Source organism: Protomyctophum bolini (genome assembly GCF_963924005.1).
Source record: "Protomyctophum bolini genome assembly, chromosome: 10".
In the NCBI taxonomy this organism is placed as follows: Eukaryota; Metazoa; Chordata; class Actinopteri; order Myctophiformes; family Myctophidae; genus Protomyctophum; species Protomyctophum bolini.
Window position 1 is genome coordinate 16,971,208 of NC_137871.1, and position 19,653 is coordinate 16,990,860.

The window sequence follows — 19,653 nt, forward strand, 5'->3', positions numbered from 1 at the left end:
CTCTGAGTTTTCTTTGCCTTTTTTCTGCACTATGCAGCCCTATCTCTCATCATGTGTGTGAACAGCCATCAGGGGTGCTGTTGCTCTACACAAGAGTACTCTTTTGTGTGTGTGTGTGTGTGTGTGTGTGTGTGTGTGTGTGTGTGTGTGTGTGTGTGTGTGTGTGTGTGTGTGTGTGTGTGTGTGTGTGTGTGTGTGTGTGTGTGTGTGTGTGTGTGTGTGTGTGTGTGTGTGTGTGTGTGTGTGTGTGCACGCACACATGTGCGCATGTCTGTCTGTCTGTCTTTTGCCTGCCACACCATCCTGTCGATAATGACCTTGACCACCAGTTCTGTCACCCACTTTCATATTGATTACATGTTGATAGTCTGCGGCTCTGTGGCACTGTGAACTACATAACGGCATGCATGGAAGCATGGCTTGATTTACCAGTAGCAAATGACCATAAATAGCACTGGTGCCAAGAAGTCATTTAACTCAGTGCTATATTTATGAGAGTCAAACAAAGCTTCCCATGCAGCTGTAAACATGGCACAAAGTGTGCCCATGGGCCTCAAAGAGTGTAGTGTGTTAGAACCCCTGGGCCACAGGACACACTCTCAAAGCGTGTAGTGTGATAGAACCCTTGGGCCACAGGACACACTCTCAAAGAGTGTAGTGTGTTAGAACCCATGGGCCACAGGACACACTCTCAAAGAGTGTAGTGTGATAGAACCCTTGGGCCACAGGACACACTCTCAAAGAGTGTAGTGTGATAGAACCCTTGGGCCACAGGACACACTCTCAAAGAGTGTAGTGTGATAGAACCCTTGGGCCACAGGACATACTCTCAAAGAGTGTAGTGTGATAGAACCCTTGGGCCACAGGACACACTCTCAAAGTAGTGTTGTGTGATAGAACCCTTGGGCCATAGGACACACTCTCAAAGAGTGTAGTGTGATAGAACCCTTGGGCCACAGGACACACTCTCAAAGTAGTGTTGTGTGATAGAACCCTTGGGCCATAGGACATACTCTCAAAGAGTGTAGTGTGATAGAACCCATGGGCCACAGGACACACTCTCAAAGAGTGTAGTGTGATAGAACCCATGGGCCATAGGACACACTCTCAAAGAGTGTAGTGTGATAGAACCCTTGGGCCACAGGACACACTCTCAAAGAGTGTAGTGTGTTAGAACCCTTGGGCCATAGGACACACTCTCAAAGAGTGTAGTGTGATAGAACCCTTGGGCCACAGGACATACTTCTCAGCATGATAGAGGTTTTTATTTAGCCCACTGTTTTATCAGGTCAACATTGAGCACAAACAAGCAAGGTCTTGTGCCTCCAATACATTTTTCACAAATAGGTTTGTGTGTATTTGTGTACTGTGAGAGTGCACGCCAGAGGTTTAAGCCAGACATGTGATTAGTATAAATGCTGCGTGGAAATGTGCCAGATGTGTCTCCCTTCAGGGAGAGAAAAAGAATGAAATAAAAAAAACAGGCCGCAAAATGTTCATGTTCATGTGTCATGTTCTATTTGTGCAGTTCCTGGGTGTGGCCATTGAGCGGTGCATGTGAGCTGTGAAACACTTGGCCACCACTTTGTGTGTGTGTGTGTGTTTGTGTGCTAGCGTGCGTGTGACTTTCTCTGTGACAGGCGAGACCACAAGCCATCTGCCGCAAGGCTTACAGCAGGATTAGATTGTGTGTGTGTGTGTGTGTGTGTGCTCGTGCACTTGTGCGTGTGTGCATGTGCGTGGTTGGTGCTAGGGGGAGGTGAAGACATAAACCTTTAACCTCGGTCCGTGCACCCTGCTTCCTGAAGCCCCTCTCCCCCCATCCCCCCCCCCCGTCTCCGTCTCCAGGTTCAAAGTAGAATAATTAAAGCCATCTGCCTGAGCCCTGTGGTACTCGATCCCCCGCAAAACAATCACCACACGCGCACAAACACACACACACACACACACACACACACACACACACACACACACACACACACACACACACACACACACAAACAAACGTGCGCGCACACACACACACACACACACACACACAGGTAAGAGCCACTGAATACCCACCTTTGGTTTTTCTCCCACCATTCCCTACAGGCACCAGTCTTTACAGACGCTGTGATTGAATGACAAAAGACACACACACGCACTCTACTGTTAACAAGTATTTTTCCACTGTGCCACATGGCCTACTGCTAAGCTTTGTAGCCTTTCTGTGTTGTTGTTTAGTGTAGGCGTGTCTCTGACGTGTGTGTGTGTGTAGTAGTGTACCACATGTGTCTTATATAAGGGGTGTGTTGGTGGATCACAGAGGTTATCTTAATGTAAGTGAATGTGTTGCGCTCCTCCCTTCCCCCCGGCCGCGGCAGTAGCTGAAGTGGGTCACTGCCCATTTGGGTTAATGTACAGAGGCTAATGGGCCTCTGTGGCCATGTAACTGGTGACTATACCCCTCTGTTTGCGTGCATGTTGTGGTTACGTTATCAATCCATCCGGGGTCCGACTTATACGCAATTCAAAAGCCCTGTGACCTATCAAAAGTATGTATACTGTAATTACATTACATATATCACCTACAGTGATCATGGTGAGAGTGATTGGTTGTTTAGAAGGAAGGAAGTCTGCACACTGATATTAAGCTGATATTAATAATAAATAAACGGGTACAACGTTTCGACTCTTGTAGGTCTTCGTCAGGTATCAGTGATTGGTTGTTACCACCGTGTTGTTAGAAAGCGAAATTAATGTTTGTGTTACACTAGTATAGCTGCAAAGCAGGGAGCTGAGTGAAAGTGTGCGTGCGCATGCTTGTGTATGTGTGTGCATGTTTGTGCGTGTCCATACTTGCATATGTGTGTGCACACGTGCTTTGTGCTTTAATATTGGTGTTAACATGCTGCTGTGGTGTCTCTCTACAGAGGGTGATGAAACTGGTATCATGGACGGCCTCTTGGAGGCGCTGCAGTCTGGCGCAGCTTTTAGGAGGAAGAGAGGACCACGGCAAGCAGGTACAGTACAAAATCATGCTCTCTCGCATTCTATCTCTCTCTCTCTCTCTCTCTCTCTCTCTCTCTCTCTCTCTCTCTCTCTCTCTCTCTCTCTCTCTCTCTCTCTCTCTCTCTCTCTCACACACACACACACACACACACACACACGTACTGTACACACAGACATCAACTGAGAGATACAGCTTCATGAAACATGCACACATTTCCATCTGACATGCCTGTCTGCTTATTATATTCAGTTATAGATTTATGCTTTTCTTTCACACACATGGTATACAGAAGGTGCAGCAACACATGTAGTACATGGACACATTTGTTACATCTCTCTCCCTGTCTCTCTCTCCCTGTCTCTCTCTCTCCCTGTCTCTCCCTGTCTCTCTCTGTGTCTGTGTCTGTGTGTGTCTCTCTCTCTCTCTCTCTCTCTCTCTCTCTCTCTCTCTCTCTCTCTCTCTCTCTCTCTCTCTCTCTCTCTCTCTCTCACACACACAGAGAGAGAAACAGATTTGTTTGCGTGTCTCTGCGTCTGTTCCATCTGTTGCGTGGCACAGAGAGGACAGCGTGTGGTGGTTCTGGGCATTGTCCCCAGACGGGGCACAAGTCCATTGCAGTACTGCCTGGCACAACAAAGAGGGTGGGTGGGCACAGGCCCAAAGACTATAGAGAATAGAAGCAACTGGCATGGGTGGGGTTTTAGGCTGTAAGACATTATGGGCAATCAGAGTTTCCAGTCTGCATGTGTAGATCAGTGGTTAGTTCCAAACTGTGTGGACCAGACCAATATACAAATGAGGTTTTATTTGATTTACTATAATATGAACACCTATTCCATTACACAGGGTGTCCAGTAGTGCCATTTTAGGCAACATTTAAAAGTCAGTTTTATTTAATTACCGGTATTACATTTTTTCCACATATCTTTAGAAACATTGAAGATGTGCGCTTTTACATTGCCTGATTTGGCTGTGAATACAGGTGACTTGCCCATTGTTGTTGCCTTTGGCACAAAAGGCTTGAAATCCATTGGTTTAGAAGGATGGTGAGATAGATGTTGATATATGTGTTCAGACGCTGGACTGGGTGAGATATGTGTTGAAAGGCTTCGGTTCTCCAGAGCTGTGCCCTTTGTTCCACATGCTTTTTGTTAAGATGCCTTTACGAAACATCTGTCCTGGGTGAATAATGTTACTCAGCATGCATTGTACATCATGTCATACAGTATAAGGTAAACGGCCATATTCGTGGACATCTTTGTCTCAATAGCGCTTGTAAATCTTCCACAAGATATTAGCAAGGGTGAAAGACGCCCATACTACTGGACATTACACTAGTAAATGGTGCTTGACAGTGCCAAGCAAACATAGCGAAAACAGCTGATCTATAACCTCAAAATGCATCATAATGTGATTTTCTGTGAGCTTGTAGATCAGCTAGTTTTCGATAATCCTGAAAATGTTTGAAAATGTTCACGTTAACCAAAATAGGGATGCCAAGTTGAAAGTGGTTTCGTCAGTCTGTGGGCTTTATATTTAAGATCTTGAGTCGATATATAATTAAAAACTACATTGGATCCATTGGAACACAGTCTCTTTTTTTCCAATTCCCGCAAAGTAACGGCATCGGATATATAAAGTTTGCGCCCGAAAGCCACGATATGTGCGTGTGTGTGTGTGTGTGTGTGTCTGTGTGTGTGGGTGGTTTGTATTGATTTTCCATCTGCCATGTTGTTCAGTCTGTAAGCCTGCAGAGGCAGGCCTGTAATCAGGTTAGCCGCCCTGGCCCACTGCCCTATCCAGTTAGCTTGACTTACTATAGACTCCTCTTACGTTACGCATGTAGTAGCTTTAAACGCTAGCACGCGTTAACCAGTAAGCTCATATACACAACACATGCAGGGCCTTGTAGTACCTGGGTAACACGAGTCCTTGTACCAGGAAACGTGTGAACAGGGAAACAGGTTTGATGTCCATTACCTGAGACGAGCACAGAGTGGGGAGGCTTTAGAGAGAGAGAGAGAGAGAATGTATTTGTGCATGGTGGTGAGTATTCACACATAAGAGAGACTGGGGAGATGGCGTGTAACCCAATCCCTCTTTAATGGGATCCAGATGTGAAACGCTGCTGTAGAGTGGAATGTTTGGAATAGCTCACAGCTCGAGAGGTTGCTGCACAGCTTTCCTGCACACTTTTCACCTCCTTTTTTCCACCACCCTTTCTTTTTTTGTTTATTTTCTCTATTTGTTTTCTTGCTTGTTTGTATTTAGTTAACTATTTTTTCCTTCCTTCCTTCTTTCATTGTCTTTATATATTTCTTTCTGATTTTTTTCCTAGCTTTTCTAGTGTTCTCATGTTCCTAATCTCCTCCCACATTGTCCTCTCCAGATCACGCTGTGCTCAACGAATCCCCACCCCCTCCTCTCCCTCCTCATCCTCCATGCGTGTGCATGGCTTGATAGCATAGCATTAGCATAGCTAGGCAGTAAAACGCAGGGTCAACTAGGAGGTGTGATTCCGGGGTCCTCTGACTCACTCTCCTGGCATTCTCCAGAGACATATTAAAAAACAAATATCCTCCCCGCCAAACTCTGTGCGCAGTTTGCGCACACGCACCATGCACGCACACACAGTAACGTGAGAAGGGAGTCTGGAAAGAGCTGAGTTAGAGGCAGAGTGGGGCCCACTCAGGGGCTCAGCCTGTCACCCCCTAAAAACTGTTACACCACCTCACGCTCCCCAACAGGAAGTGTCTGGTTGTGCACGTGCGCCTCGGCAGAATTCACTGTGGCAGTGCGAGAGACAGAGAAGGAAAATATGTGTCTGTTTCCTGCCTCATCTCTCTCTCTCTCTCTCTCTCATCAATCTTGTCTTTTCCATATCCTGTTGCGCCACTATGTGCTTTTCCATGTCTAATGTGGAATTGCGGAGGGTGTGAAGCCTCGCTGTGGTTTTTTTCAGCCATCACAGCTTTGTTAGGAGCTCATTTTTCCATGCCGACATTCAAAGGGTGCAGTTTTCCAGTTAACCACATGGTGCCTTACAGCTAGGCAGGGCCCTAAGCCCTCAACCCACACAGTGTTTGAGGGCTGTGTGAGTCCACACACACACACACACACACACACACACACACACACACACACACAGACGCACACACACACACACACACACACACACACACACACACACACACACACACACGCACACACACACACACACACGCACACACATAGCCCTTGCATCCCTTTACACAAGTGTTTTGTGTGTTTGACTGGGTGGATACGTCTTATTTTAGCAGAGTTGTAGGAGGTACATTCTGGCTGCAGCTCTACAGTATATCCTCTGAATATATATGACAACGTCCTGTTTAACCTACTGTATATGGATGTTGTTATTAGTATATCCTCTTTAATGCATCATGCACCTACACAGGCACTTGATGAAAAACACGTGTCAGTCAAGTCAACCTAAATTTGTGTCACATTATGATAGGACAAATGATATGCAAACCGAACAGTTACAATACCAAGAAGTACAGTAACTGATCCCCTATCCTCCCACCCACACACAAATCCTTACATCCACAAATTAACATTATGCTGCATGTATGTCCCCTCATGTACAGTAAAGTATGTTTGTTTTATCTTGTACTTTGGATATTCTACTGGTGTGTTGTGCGTTGACCACGCTTACTGTAAGTCACTCTGGAATAGAACGTCTGCTAAATGCCTAAATTGTACTCCATGTCCAGTTACCGCTGAATGTGCTTCATAAAGATAAAACAAGTATACTCCTAGACTACTTCCAGATTGAAGTAAACTGTTTACTTCTAAATATACATATATCACAATATTATATTTGATATCATGTTTAATATTCCATTTTATAATGCTGCCAGTTTGAAGACTGTGTTGGTTATAAGTGCTCTAAAGGAAGACTTCATCCATGCCCTATACCTACCATATCTTCATATATACACCGTAAATCATCCTCACTAATGCTCATGACAATATGGTACAATTATTTTTTTTTACCTGGTCTGTGTGAAACACTATTTCAAGTGTTTTATTTAGATTCTTATTCGCAAGAATGGCTTCCATTAGGAACTAAATGGACCATTATGGGTCTGTAACTCTGAGACTGTACTAATGGAACCAAATGGACCTGTGAGGTTCCATTTGGTTCTCAGAGTTAAACTGACTGAGGAGTTTACATGGGGTCCCAGAAATAGTAAATAATCATGTCAAATACATAGCCTAATGTATATCAAATAGGGGATCCTTGAAATGAAAAAGGAATCACTTTGTTAAACTATAGAATATATTTTATTAACATAAAAATATAATAACAATGTAAATATAACTGTGCAAACTGTCCGGGTTTTCGACATATTTTGTGATAGAATATACAGTATTGAACACCCAAATGTAAACACACTTAACTTCACAAGGCGAGAGGCGGAGGGAGTTGATTGCTACAGTTAACTAAAAAACAAGTGCAACTTTCCACGGCACTCTTCACAGACAGTCTATCTTTCTATCTTTCTCTGCTGTACTGTAGGGATTGTGTTATAAAGGGTGAAGCTGTGCTTTCTTTCCATAGACGATGCCATTGTTTGTTTTGGTACAGCATTGCTGGGCTGGCGTACGTTGGATATTGTAGACACATTTTCATGCTCTTGGATCTCGGGGAACTTTAAAGCCAGAAAACATTTTATTGTGTTTACTTTCTCAAGTCTTGTTACGCCGACATCACTGAATGCTTGTCCTGCGTGCGTCACTTTTGACATATCCAAGCAAACCACTTCAATATGATGGACATTGTGTGACATTTTGTCAACAATCTTCTCGCCTTTTGGAGGATAATACAAGTTCACTTTGATCTGTTCAACTCTCTCTGTCTCCACTGCTAGTTCAATGTAAAGCTTCTGAGTCTTGTATCTCATGCCTGATTTATGATTAGTCGTATGAACATAGTAGATTTATGATTAGTCGTAAGAACATAGTAGACCATAGTAGATTTCCTAGACTACAATTCATGCCACATTTCAGGTAGTTCAGGCTTCAGCAGGAAATGTTCATGTACTTTGACATGCAAGACCAAAAACAGCAGCAGTGACTGCCTGGTAGAGTTTATTTCTGCTGTTTGATTACCTAAAAACCACACCTGTGTGAAGTGAAGTGTGCTCTTATCATCCATCATACATCATCATGACGTAAAATAGACACTACTGTATGCCTATTTGCTCTATGACGTAAAAGTGTCCATTCTAAATATGTCTTATACTTTGTATAAGACAAAAATAGACACTAAGCCGATTTGCTTTGTGTAGGATAAAAATACGGATTTGATCAGACACATATGACGTAAATTCTCCATTCATTGTCAATGGGAATTTAATGTTTAATGGTTGTGACGAAAATCTACACCAATAGCTGAATATAGGAGGGGCTAGCGCCCCTCAAAGATCACACTTGTGTGAAGTGAGTAGGGCTCTTATCATCATACATCACATTCAGTGCTCAGCCAATCAAATCATCACATTCCGTGCTAAACGGACATACACACAAAGCTGTTAGTGCCCCTCAAAAACTGGTCTGTTGCCATGGTTCACACTCCCGCGTAACCCCCGTCCCGTCCCGTCCCGATCATGGGATTAATAAAAAAATCTTTATTTATTCTTTAAATTCCTCTTTAGTCCCATCCTCTATTCCCAATGCAGGATTATGCAGCTACACCCACATTTGGAGTGGGATGTCTAATCTCAATGTTTTGTCATGGCATCAGCTGCAAACAAATCAGTCAGCTCCATATATGGGCACAAAAGCATCACGGACTGACGGATACAGAGATCTGCATATATGGGCATATCAGTCGGATCAGCCGTGCAACATTATAGGTGTGAGGGCCGAACCTCTAGTTAGTATATAACTAACAAAAGTCAATTTACAGTTTATTTACACCCAGAATTGTCCCCTGCTTTAATCATCCTAACTACTAGGAGTGGGCCTCTGGAGCCCAGTGACCAGCTCTGTCTCTAAGGCCTAGTTCAGCCTGGCATCCAAATCTGATGATCTCCTACTCCTATCCAGATTGGAGTCAGATTGTTTTTATGCAGTATGAACAAGGCTATGGAATGTCATTCAAATCTGATTTGGGGTGCCAGTGTGAACCTAGCCTAAGGCAAGTGCCTTTGATCTAGGACATGTTCCTAACATGCGTTTCTTTTGGTGTGGCCAGAAACCCCTGCCCCCCTGTATAATGCAAGCTCCAGAGGCCGCAGTTGGTCCCAAGTGGGATTCAAACCCAGGACCTTTGTAATGCTAGTCACTGAGCCACCGAAACATATCAAACCATTTAAAATCAGCTCACACAATTATTTATTTATTTAGACATACGCTATGTAAAATAAGGCCCTGGGGCGACGTTGTCTTGTAACTGAAGCCAGTAGGTGTTTTCAGTTGTCTCATGTGAAGCACAGACATGACGGAGATAAATCATGATTTCATAAAGTATTGTGTTTCATCTTGAAAAGGGAGCTCAGTAAAGCTTTTCACCCCAAGCTGTTAGGAGATATCTGTGAAGTGAGTCAGAGTGGGGAGAATTCAGAAAACGCAGTTCTATAGTCAACTCAGAACAAGTTCTAAAGTTGCCCCATAGATACTGTAGATGTTGGAAAAGGAAAATGTTTGGAAAAAATGTATAACAAAGAGAATATCAAATTATAGCATGCCTTGCCTTGCCTCCATAGCTATTGTTTACAGAGATTGGGAGATCGGTACGTGTTGTGTACCTCAATTTGCACGTTGATGCACAGATTATACATTTAACTTAACATTTGTAACATTCTAATGGTCTCTATTAGCATTTGTAGGGTCCTGTGTGTGTGTGTGTGTGTGTGTGTGTGTGTGTGTGTGTGTGTGTGTGTGCTCAAACATTGCCGCGGAACTAAAACTATTTGATCCCAGGGACCTCATACAACATTTGTGGTTAAAATGTTTCCAAATCTTTCATATTTTCATAAGATTCTCTTTTTTCTTTTCCTTTTTTTCAAGTCTATGGTTTCTTTGTTTAGAACGGAAAAAATAAACATTGCATGGATGCACCTGGGAAGTATCCTCAGTGATGTATCCATCAGGGTTTCGGGTCTCGAACATCATACCCCTCACTCAGGTGACCCAGCTGGGGTGATGAAGTCCCAACTTACGTCCCAGTAGCTACCCTCGATCAGACCATTAGGGAAAGACCAAGGCCACACAATCTGTTGCTCCAGAACTACTCTGCCAGGACTGGGAGGTAGACCAATCTGGCGTGTGGATGGATTATAGGCTCCTGACCAGGCCCCTCCTACGTCTCACCACTTATGTCTTTTCCACTTTCACACTTGTGAAAGTGAAGTGAAGGGTGCTCTTATCGTCATGCATCACATTCCGTACTCAGCCAATCAAATCACTGTGCTACACACAAAGCTGGGAATAGGAGTCTGTGGACTATAATGTTTGTTTAGGGCACTACATTTCGATAGTGTGGCTTATATAAATACATACTGTATTTATTTTCATACAAGAAACAACGCAGGATAGATAGATCGATAGAGGAAGTATTTATTTACTTAATGGGGAACAACGCGTGTACGTTTGTAGATTGTGACACTGTTTACTGTATCTCAGAGGACTGTCCAAACAACATTCTCTCCGGGAACAAATAAGATTAATCTGTGATTGTAGTTTATGTGTAGGCTAATACAGAATATAAATTATGCTGTGGGCAAAAAGGTGCCCCTCACTTCAAATGTATTTTCATCTACAAGCAGTAGTTTATATATACCCTGTATTTGATGCATTTCAGAAACTTTGAACCGTTCACTCGTTATGGATTCATTCCCCTTCCTTCCTGTTCCTCCCTTCACAGCTGTAGCGTCTGCATACGTCACGCTAGGAGTTAAAGGGCTGTTTGGGGCCCTATTGAAGTTGTTGTCATGCTTATTGTGTCACAGCCATCCGACTGAATGGAGAGCCACGAGGCTGAAGAGATGCATGGCCTCACCTCTGACCTGTGTGTGTGTGTGTGTGTGTGTGTGTGTGTGTGTGTGTGTGTGTGTGTGTGTGTGTGTGTGTGTGTGTGTAGAGGGCATGCAGGGACCACAGCTGCCTACCCTCCGTCTGTCTGGGTTGCTCCTTTTATTCTGTGTGTCTGTGTGTGGGTTGTTGTGCGTGTGTCCCCCACACACAGACACATACTAAAACACACCACCAGCACACACGCCAGATGCTTGCCTACCAACACAAAAGACATGCATGCATGTTTGCATACCAATACATACTCTCGCACGTTCGTGAAGAAATATTGGGCCTCGCATGCCTTTACACTTGTTTTCACACTCCACACATATCCATACAAGGCCTACACACGTCCTTGACCACTGTTACAGACTACAGACACATTGTGCTTGTGTGTGTGTGAGCACATGCAGGTGCAAGCATGTGTATTTTTGATGCAATAAAAGTGTGTTGTGTGTAGGAATGACATAAGTATCTAAACACCCTCTATAGAACCATCTGCCAGGTCAGGACACTGGCCAAAACCGACCAATCGTGACAGAGGCTGGTTGACAAAGTACCAATCACAACAGACAAAATGAGATAAAGGACCAGCAACAATAGAGGCACACGCTGGCTGTGCCGACAGCACAGGAACCAGTTGTGCCCACACAATATAGAGACACACACACACACACACACACACACACACACACACACTATAGTGTTCAATGAGAGACACGCCGATCAAAGCATTTCTAAAAGAGCAATGACTTCACAAATGCACCCTGACACAACAAAGGACCATAACCATATACATACATACGGTACACCAATCGGATACATTACCAAAATACATCATGACACGCATACTCACTCACACACAAACAATTATAATATAGTATACTCTCGATATGTATTGTATACAATACAATACTTTTGTCCAGCTGTCACCAGTTGCTATGTGCAGAGGTTCAAAATGACGTCACCCTTTCCACAGTGTCTCCAGTGAGAGAAGCAGCATTGTATTACCTACTGAAGCCTGAAGAGGGCGATCTGAGCCCCTGGTGAACTGGAGACACTGTGATGGAGAGTCCCATCACAGTGTCTGCATCTAGAAACACACCATCATGTTATTCGGTCACTGCTTCAGCTAAAGAATGCAGCTGGTGTGCTGCTGGTGAATAGGACAGTTAATGGGAAGTGCATAAAGATGGCTGAGGTCATTTGGCAGGCCTGTCCATGTACCCTTCATGTTTTTAGGACACGTGATTTCATTCATGTTATTCGGTATGGGGCATAGTTAAGATTTGGCATTGTTAGTATGGTTAAGTTTAGGCATTGTTTGAATTAATTATGTTTAGTTAATGGGAAGTGACCGTTTCTGACTGAGGCTAAATCATTGGATTTTTTTTTCATATATGAAAGCAGGGAATCATAGCTTCAAATTGACATTGGTTGAGAAAACAGGCTTGAAAGGTTCATTTCTGTGGTCTCACTAACATTACACCTAGCTACATGATTAAGCATTTATTTCATATTTACATTTACGATTTCAGCTCTGACATTTATTTCAGACATGCTCTAGTATGTGAAGAAAAAAAGAAAAACTGTTTTTCTCCTCTCCTGAACAGTTAGTCTTGCCACGATGACTGTCTCTGTAACAAAGAGTCACTTAGACATGGGTTAAATTTATTAGGTTTAGTTAATATTAGGCATTTTAATTATCTTTAATGTCACATTTTCACGTACTGAACATGGTAATCCCAAATTGTTTTATAGCAATTTCTGTATCTCACAGACTGACTGGATCTCTCCCCCTCTCTTTCTCTCTCACACACAAGGGCAGCAGACATACTGTATATTAGACAACAAAGAGATTTGTTCATCATCAGCCAGTCATTACGGAGTCTCCTGCAGTGTAATTTGTTACAGGTGATCCTTTTCACTACAATGTTGTTGTCCTGTTTTCCTCTCCACTCAGTCTCACGCCCACCTGTAAACAGGGCTTAACACAGCCTTTGTTGTGGGCGCCATGTTCCATCTCTCAGGGGGGTATTCCGGCGGTGGAAACTCAAACTGAGTCACAGGCATGGCCATGTGCTCATTTTGATGGGTGGATTCAGATGAATGAATTTGGTAACTTGGTGCCAGGGTCATCTTTGACATCCCACTGAAATGCTGGAAAGAGATCATAATGGACCGCAGTTCTAGTCTTCGGTCTGTATCACTATGGCAGGGCCAATTGTTTATTTTGCTGTGTTTAGATGAGTCTGTGTTGACAGATATTGAACACATGCAGGAAGAGTGCCTGATACAGTTTTGACCAGGACACTACTCTGTATGGCTTAACTGACCATATGAAAGAACCCACATTCAATCCTTGCCAATTGTATGAACAGTGTTCTAAGTGGGTGCCAATGGTATGAACAGTAGACTAGACTAGTAACACGCAAGGAACGCAATACACAAAACACAAAACTAAATGCAACAAAACTAAATAAACCCTAACATATGCCCTATATAAAAATAAGAATATATCAAAAATTAAAAACTTGTAAGGAATGGAAGGTCACTCTGGTATTAAACCTAGCTTTTACAAATGTATCTCTCTTAGAAAAATAATCACCTGCAAGGAAAGAAAGTAGCTCATAACATGTCTACAGTGGATTTTTATGAAACAAACACTTTGAGGATAGAAAGAGGATAATTCAAGCTTTTCGTACAGTTGCAATGTTGGTGAGTTTGATATTGTTTAATACAATTAGATAGGACTTTTCTGTTTGGATGAATGGGCTGTCAATGGGAAGTTGCACCCTGCCATTAACTTATATGGTAAGATGACCGCAGTCTGCATATGGTCCATTGACTCCATTCTTCTCTCCTGACAGTGAGACGGAGAGAGAGGATCTATGTTGACAGACGTGGGCTGGGTTTTTGGGACAAGTCTCTATATAGCACAGGTTTATCTGTCTATCGAGGTCATTTGCATAATATCTAATTAGTGAGTTAATGGTTGATGGAGACACTCGAAGGAAGATGAAAGTGGAGGCGGGGTAGACATGGAGTGTGCGTGCGTGCGCACGGTGATGCGGCCAGCTGAGACTTGGGTCTAAAGAAGTCAAGTGTTAACCGTTCTCTTCCTCCTCCTCTTTCTCTCACTCTCTCTCCTGCTCTTCCTCCCCAGACTCAATCGTGTCTTTGTCAGAGCTAGTCCTGGAAACCTGCCCGGTAAAGATGTGTGTGCGTATGCACGAGCATTCGTGCACGTGCACTGTCTGCCTGTGTGCTTATTGTGTATTGTGTTGATTTCCATCAGAACCATGTGTGCGTGAGTGCAGTGTTTGTATATCCATGGTTCATTTGCATGTGTGCTCCTCCTGTTTACATCATGGCATACAGCAGGGTCTAACTACCTTCGTTTCGCAGATTAACAGGAACTCGATATATCACTGCAAGTGTGTGTGTGTGCGTGTGTGCATGTGTCTGCACGTGTCTTTTAACACGTGTACCTGTTCACATGTTTGTCTCGTTTGAAGACTTCTAAACATAATGTACTGTATATATACTGTACTGTATATATGTTCTCACACCACAACAACCCCAAGCACAACACAATCTCCCACTGACCTATATAATTCAAAATGGCCGTTGCCGCACAGCTGTCCTCCCATGCAGGAAAATATATAACGGCAAAGGGTTGGGTGGGGGTGGGTGGGGGAGAGAGAGCGAGAGCTCCTGGTGTATGTGAGGGTGCACAGAGGAATTCACAGACTAAGCAGGTAAAAGAATAAAAACAACACTGCAACCTCTGGGCACAATCTGTCACAGTCGTTCTATTTCCATTTCCACCCATCCCTGCCTCCCTCTCCCTCTCTCTCGCTCTCTCTCTCTCTCTCTCTCTGAGCCTCCATCCATGTTCCCCTCTTCCCTATTCGCCCGTCTTTCAATCCCCCCACAGTATGAGTCATCCCTCTCATCAAAGCATCTTACCCCTTTCTCACTCACTGTGGTTTATTACCCCCCCTCTCCTCTCTCTATCTCTCTTTTCCCATTCCTTCTCTCTCTCATCCTCTTTCTCCTTCCACTCCTACTCATAAAAGTAGGTCTTATCTGACATGAGCAGTAAGGATGTTGCACTATGCTATACACACATACACAGCAATTAAGTTCCCTTGCTTCCATCCATCCATGCGTCTCCCTTCATGTAAATGTTCTGCAAGACACATGCTCATGCATGTGTGTGTGTCATCTGATGAATGCTGTGTTTGTGTTCATACAGACTGCATTTCAATTGACTGTGTTTGCAGTGTTTGCAGTGAGCGATGTAAGAAGCATCTATTGCTGACTGACATCAGTGTCTGTGTTGCATGCGCTTTAGTTCCAGATATGTCACCTCAAGGCATGCACCGGCATATCTGGATGGTTTTTGGTATTTGACATGAATATGACCATTAACTGAGTTTATCTCTCTCTGTCTCAGCCAACCACAGACGAGCTGGACACGCAGTGACCAACATCCTGGCCAAAGAGTTGATGCAGGAGGACGCCGTCCCGTCCGGCAAAACACCCAAGAAGAAGATGAAAACAGAGGAGCCTAAACTAGAAGGGGCGGGGTCATTGGAGGACTTATTGGAGGACGCGCTGTCTCGGTCCAGTTAGACACTCTTGTCCTTTGAGCACAGATCTGGGGTCAGCCATGTCTCATCCAGATCCATTCCTTCGCCAATACTTGGAGCCAATATTTATCTGCTCTGAGGTCAGTGTCCAGAGGTAACGTGTTTCTGTTCGCTTGAATATCAGCTTAAATGAGAAGTGTTGCTCCGCCCCTCCCTCATCAAAAGGGACCTATACTGTATGTACTTTGGGGACAGACGACGGGAGGGGCAGTGGATGAGGGCTGGCCTCTCTCTTTGGCCACTAAACTTGCTGTCGGACCTTTGCAACTGCCATTGAAAGTTAAACGCTCACTGCACATCTGTTTCTGTCTCTCTTACTATATCAATGTCTGTTTTATTGGGAGAATCCAAAGACTTACTCAGGAGGGATCTGTCTGTTTGTTTTTTGTTCTGCACAGGTACAATAATTCCTGATCTTATTGTGATTGGTTGTTAATTTGAAACTGGACATACCATGATGCAGTAATATAACATGAAGTCTTCTCGATGTCCCAGGCCGAGACCACTTTACACTCGCTTCTTTCATTCTTTTTTTCTAGGGGTTTTTCTTCAAGACCTGTGAATCATCTTTGCATTATTATTATTGCTTTTGTCTGATATCCTGTGTTCATGTTAATGTTTTACATATATGTTAAGAAAGAAGTGCCAAACAATTATGGATGCAGTCTTGTCATTTCAGCCCTTGTTCTACCCATTTAGATTTAGCCTTTGGCTGGTATGTGGACCAATCAAAGCCCCCTTGGCTGGTGTGTGGACCAATCAAACCCCTTTTCACCAGCAGTTATCATCACACCATGGTAGTTATTTCAGGGAATGTTTTACTCACCGAGAAGGGATTGTGTTCTCCCAGGTGCATATTGATAATTGAGTTAGTTGTCATTTAACCACTTAAACCCTTATATACGTAATTGACCGGAGTCCCCTAAGGGTCTTTGGCCCCCCCTCCCTTTTCCTCCCTACACTAAATATCTTTTGGCGAAAATAGCCATTGCGTGGTGACGCATTTTGAGCTTGTAGCTCTGCTATTTTTGGATGTGGGTGGTATAAAATACCACTTATTTTACACTTGTTAACAATTGGCACCACGTTATTTCAGCTGACAAAGGGGCACCGGACTGTGCACGTTCTTCTTGTCTCCTCTTCTGATCTTAGAATCCACTAGGGTAAACAAATTGGTGGAAGGAAGTAATAAGGTCAATAATGTCCCATTTGATGAGTCATTAGAACCAACACAGAATTAGTCTTGGACGTGTGTTTCCATACCAGTTCCCAGCCGCTGAAATGTTTGCTTGCCTGTGTTTGTGTGGGTTAGGATGTCTGTCTGTTCGAATGGAGCCAGCTGGGTATATTTAGTTAGTGTGAGCAGCCTTCTGCACGTGTCTGTTGGTGCGCACATCTCTGTGCAAATGCACGTAGGCCTACAGTATGTGCAGCCATCTGTAATTACTGTACTGTTAAATGCTAGATTTCTTCCTGCTCAGGATATACTGCACACTGGAAAACTGCCCAAAAGCTGCAGACACGAGTCTATGTTCGTGCTTGCATTTCTTTATATGCTTGTGTGCGTGCGTTTAGCTGTACCTAATAACCACTTGCGGAATGCCTGGCCTTGCTTTTTGTATTCAAGTAGCCATCACAATGTTGCCATGATGTCCCAGCTTATAATCGATCATATTTATTCCTATACAGACACAATACTGTACATCGACCAGTTAGCTCAAAGGCACTTGAAAAGTCAAAAGAAAAACTCAGATGTTTCCTGATTTGAGAGTTAGATCAGTGCTTTGTTCCACTGGCTGTTCTTCCTCATTCATTCTCTCATCCTTCAATCCTCTCACAGTATACGAGTCACCCCTCTCATCAAAGCATTTCACCCCTTTACTCTTATGTCATACTGGGGGGAGCTCGGGTTCCCAATGCCCAGTATGATGCAAGAGCAAAATGTCTTCCATGTGAATATGTTCAATTGTCAGAGTCTAGAGAGCCAACTTTTGATAATAATACTTACCTGATATTGTCAGTGTCAGTAATTGACAATGATATCCAACCTTAGCAGTGCTAGCATATCCTTCAGATTACCCTGCCTGCTGTGTTGTAAGTCAAGCACAAGCAAACGAGTCGAATGTCTTCCTCTGACTCAAAAATACATTTACACTGTCAGTCTGAACTATAGCCAGAAACTCAACACAATGTTGTGGTTTCTGTGGCATTTCACCCAAATATAAATGGACTTGATGCCATGTATCTCTTTGAAACCTTTATTGAAATGTGTTTAACATTGAGGAGAGCTTCATAAAAAATATATCAAAATGTGTTTTCCTCTCTTTTCCACCAAACAATTCATTCCTTCTGTTGATTAATTTGTTTTTCTTTTGTTTTTTAAGAGATTCTTTTCTATGTGAATTTTTATGGTTGATAAATTTTTAATGTATGTCAATGGAGAGTATTTCTTTTTTTGTTGTTTGTTGGAAAGAGCGCTGATATCCTGTATACTGAATAATCCGCATAGTTGTTCATTCTGTTTGCTACACAAAACCATTAAACAGTATGTCTTCAGTAAGTCCACTCTGTCTTGTAAAACTATTCTGTATATTCTTCATGAAATACTCACGCCATGTACTCATCTAATCTGGTAGTGTGCCCGTGTTGAGGATGTTATGATGGAAAGCGAGGGGTGTGCGTGCGTGATCGCGCGCGTGTGTGAGAGAGAGAGAGAGTTTGCATACACGCATGTGTGTGTGAGATGTCAAAATCAGAGTGGTTCCTGGTTCTCTGCCAGAGGAAATTCCATCTAAAGCCCATTTCTCTGGGGTTACAGAGAGGGGAAGAGGAAAACTCTTTCTCTCTCTCTCTCTCTCTGTATCTGCCCCTCGCTCGTCTCTCACTCTTACAGTATAAACACGGTTATATGGCAGCATAGTATAAATGCCAAAGGCAGAAGTAGAATATACAATGGGGATGTCATTTTCACTGACACAAATTCAGAATTCATGTGCTTCTGTGTCATTTCCATAGCTTCCGAGTGACTGCTATAGTCTTCTACAATATGCTTCACTTGTAGCAGAAGTGTGTGAGAAGGAGCACTATGAGCACTAGGCCTTGAAGGCAAATTTATAGTGTCGAACAGCCAGGTCCCTCGAAAAGAATAATCTTAAACTACCCCACCAAAATCTGTTATTTTTCGTGACGTGTCATACGACAAAATGTAAAGTGTTTCCTTGTGTCTCCCCTTTCTACTTTCCTACCCTACATAGTACACCTTCCCCTCTCTCTCTCCCCCCCCCCCCCCCCCCCCTCCATGTGCTCTCGTCCTTGATAGATTCCGAGCTAATGTGATCCCTGCATTAAGTCAAACAGATCTTATCACTTCAACCAGGATATGTCATGATTTCTGGTGATGGACTCCATGTGCAGGCTTCTTCATAGCCTTGTCTGACTGGGAACACACCACAAAACAACACCGTGCCATGGCAACAAAAAGAGCCGGACAAAATCACCTTAAGTTCAGTGGGAGACTATATGAAACATGCAGAACATCTGCAGCACTCATCTCTGTGATGGCATAAAACATTACAATGTATAGTCTGTTCTCTGATGGAGTTGTTTGGAATATCATTGGAAATAATATTCTAGGAGCAGTTCCACATTAAAAGCAGAGGAAGATTGTGGCCATTTTTCAGAGCCTTGAAATCTATACCAGCTGTCATTCAGAGTGTGAACCCGCCCTTTCACCTTTGCTCTCATTAATGGGTCACTTAATTCAACCAAGGAGCTCTGACTCCCTTTCATCATAGGCTATCTGCGTCATAGGCGATCTGGTTACACACACAAAATATAGAGAATTACTATTGGAGCATTACTGGATCTCGACTGACAATAAAATAGTGTGTGTGTGTGTGTGTGTGTGTGTGTGTGTCTCTGTCATTCTTCCTCTCCTTT

General features: G+C 43.4%; 1 protein-coding gene across 2 annotated transcripts in view; it reads left to right on the forward strand.

The window, feature by feature from the left end:
* The window catches only part of LOC308322787 (protein diaphanous homolog 1-like), a 29,530-nt gene extending 11,251 nt beyond the window's left edge, over positions 1-18,279 (forward strand). The window contains exons 9-11 of one of the 2 annotated variants that reach the window (XM_080774236.1): positions 2,916-3,005; positions 14,223-14,266; positions 15,519-15,685. In XM_080774236.1, coding sequence (XP_080630362.1) covers positions 2,916-3,005; positions 14,223-14,266; positions 15,519-15,548 — 164 coding nt within the window. In that variant the 3' untranslated portion in view covers positions 15,549-15,685. Of the gene's footprint in view, positions 1-2,915; positions 3,006-14,222; positions 14,267-15,518 lie in introns of both variants that reach the window. The other variant, XM_080774235.1, reaches the window with a different exon arrangement.
* Positions 18,280-19,653: the final 1,374 nt, after the last annotated feature.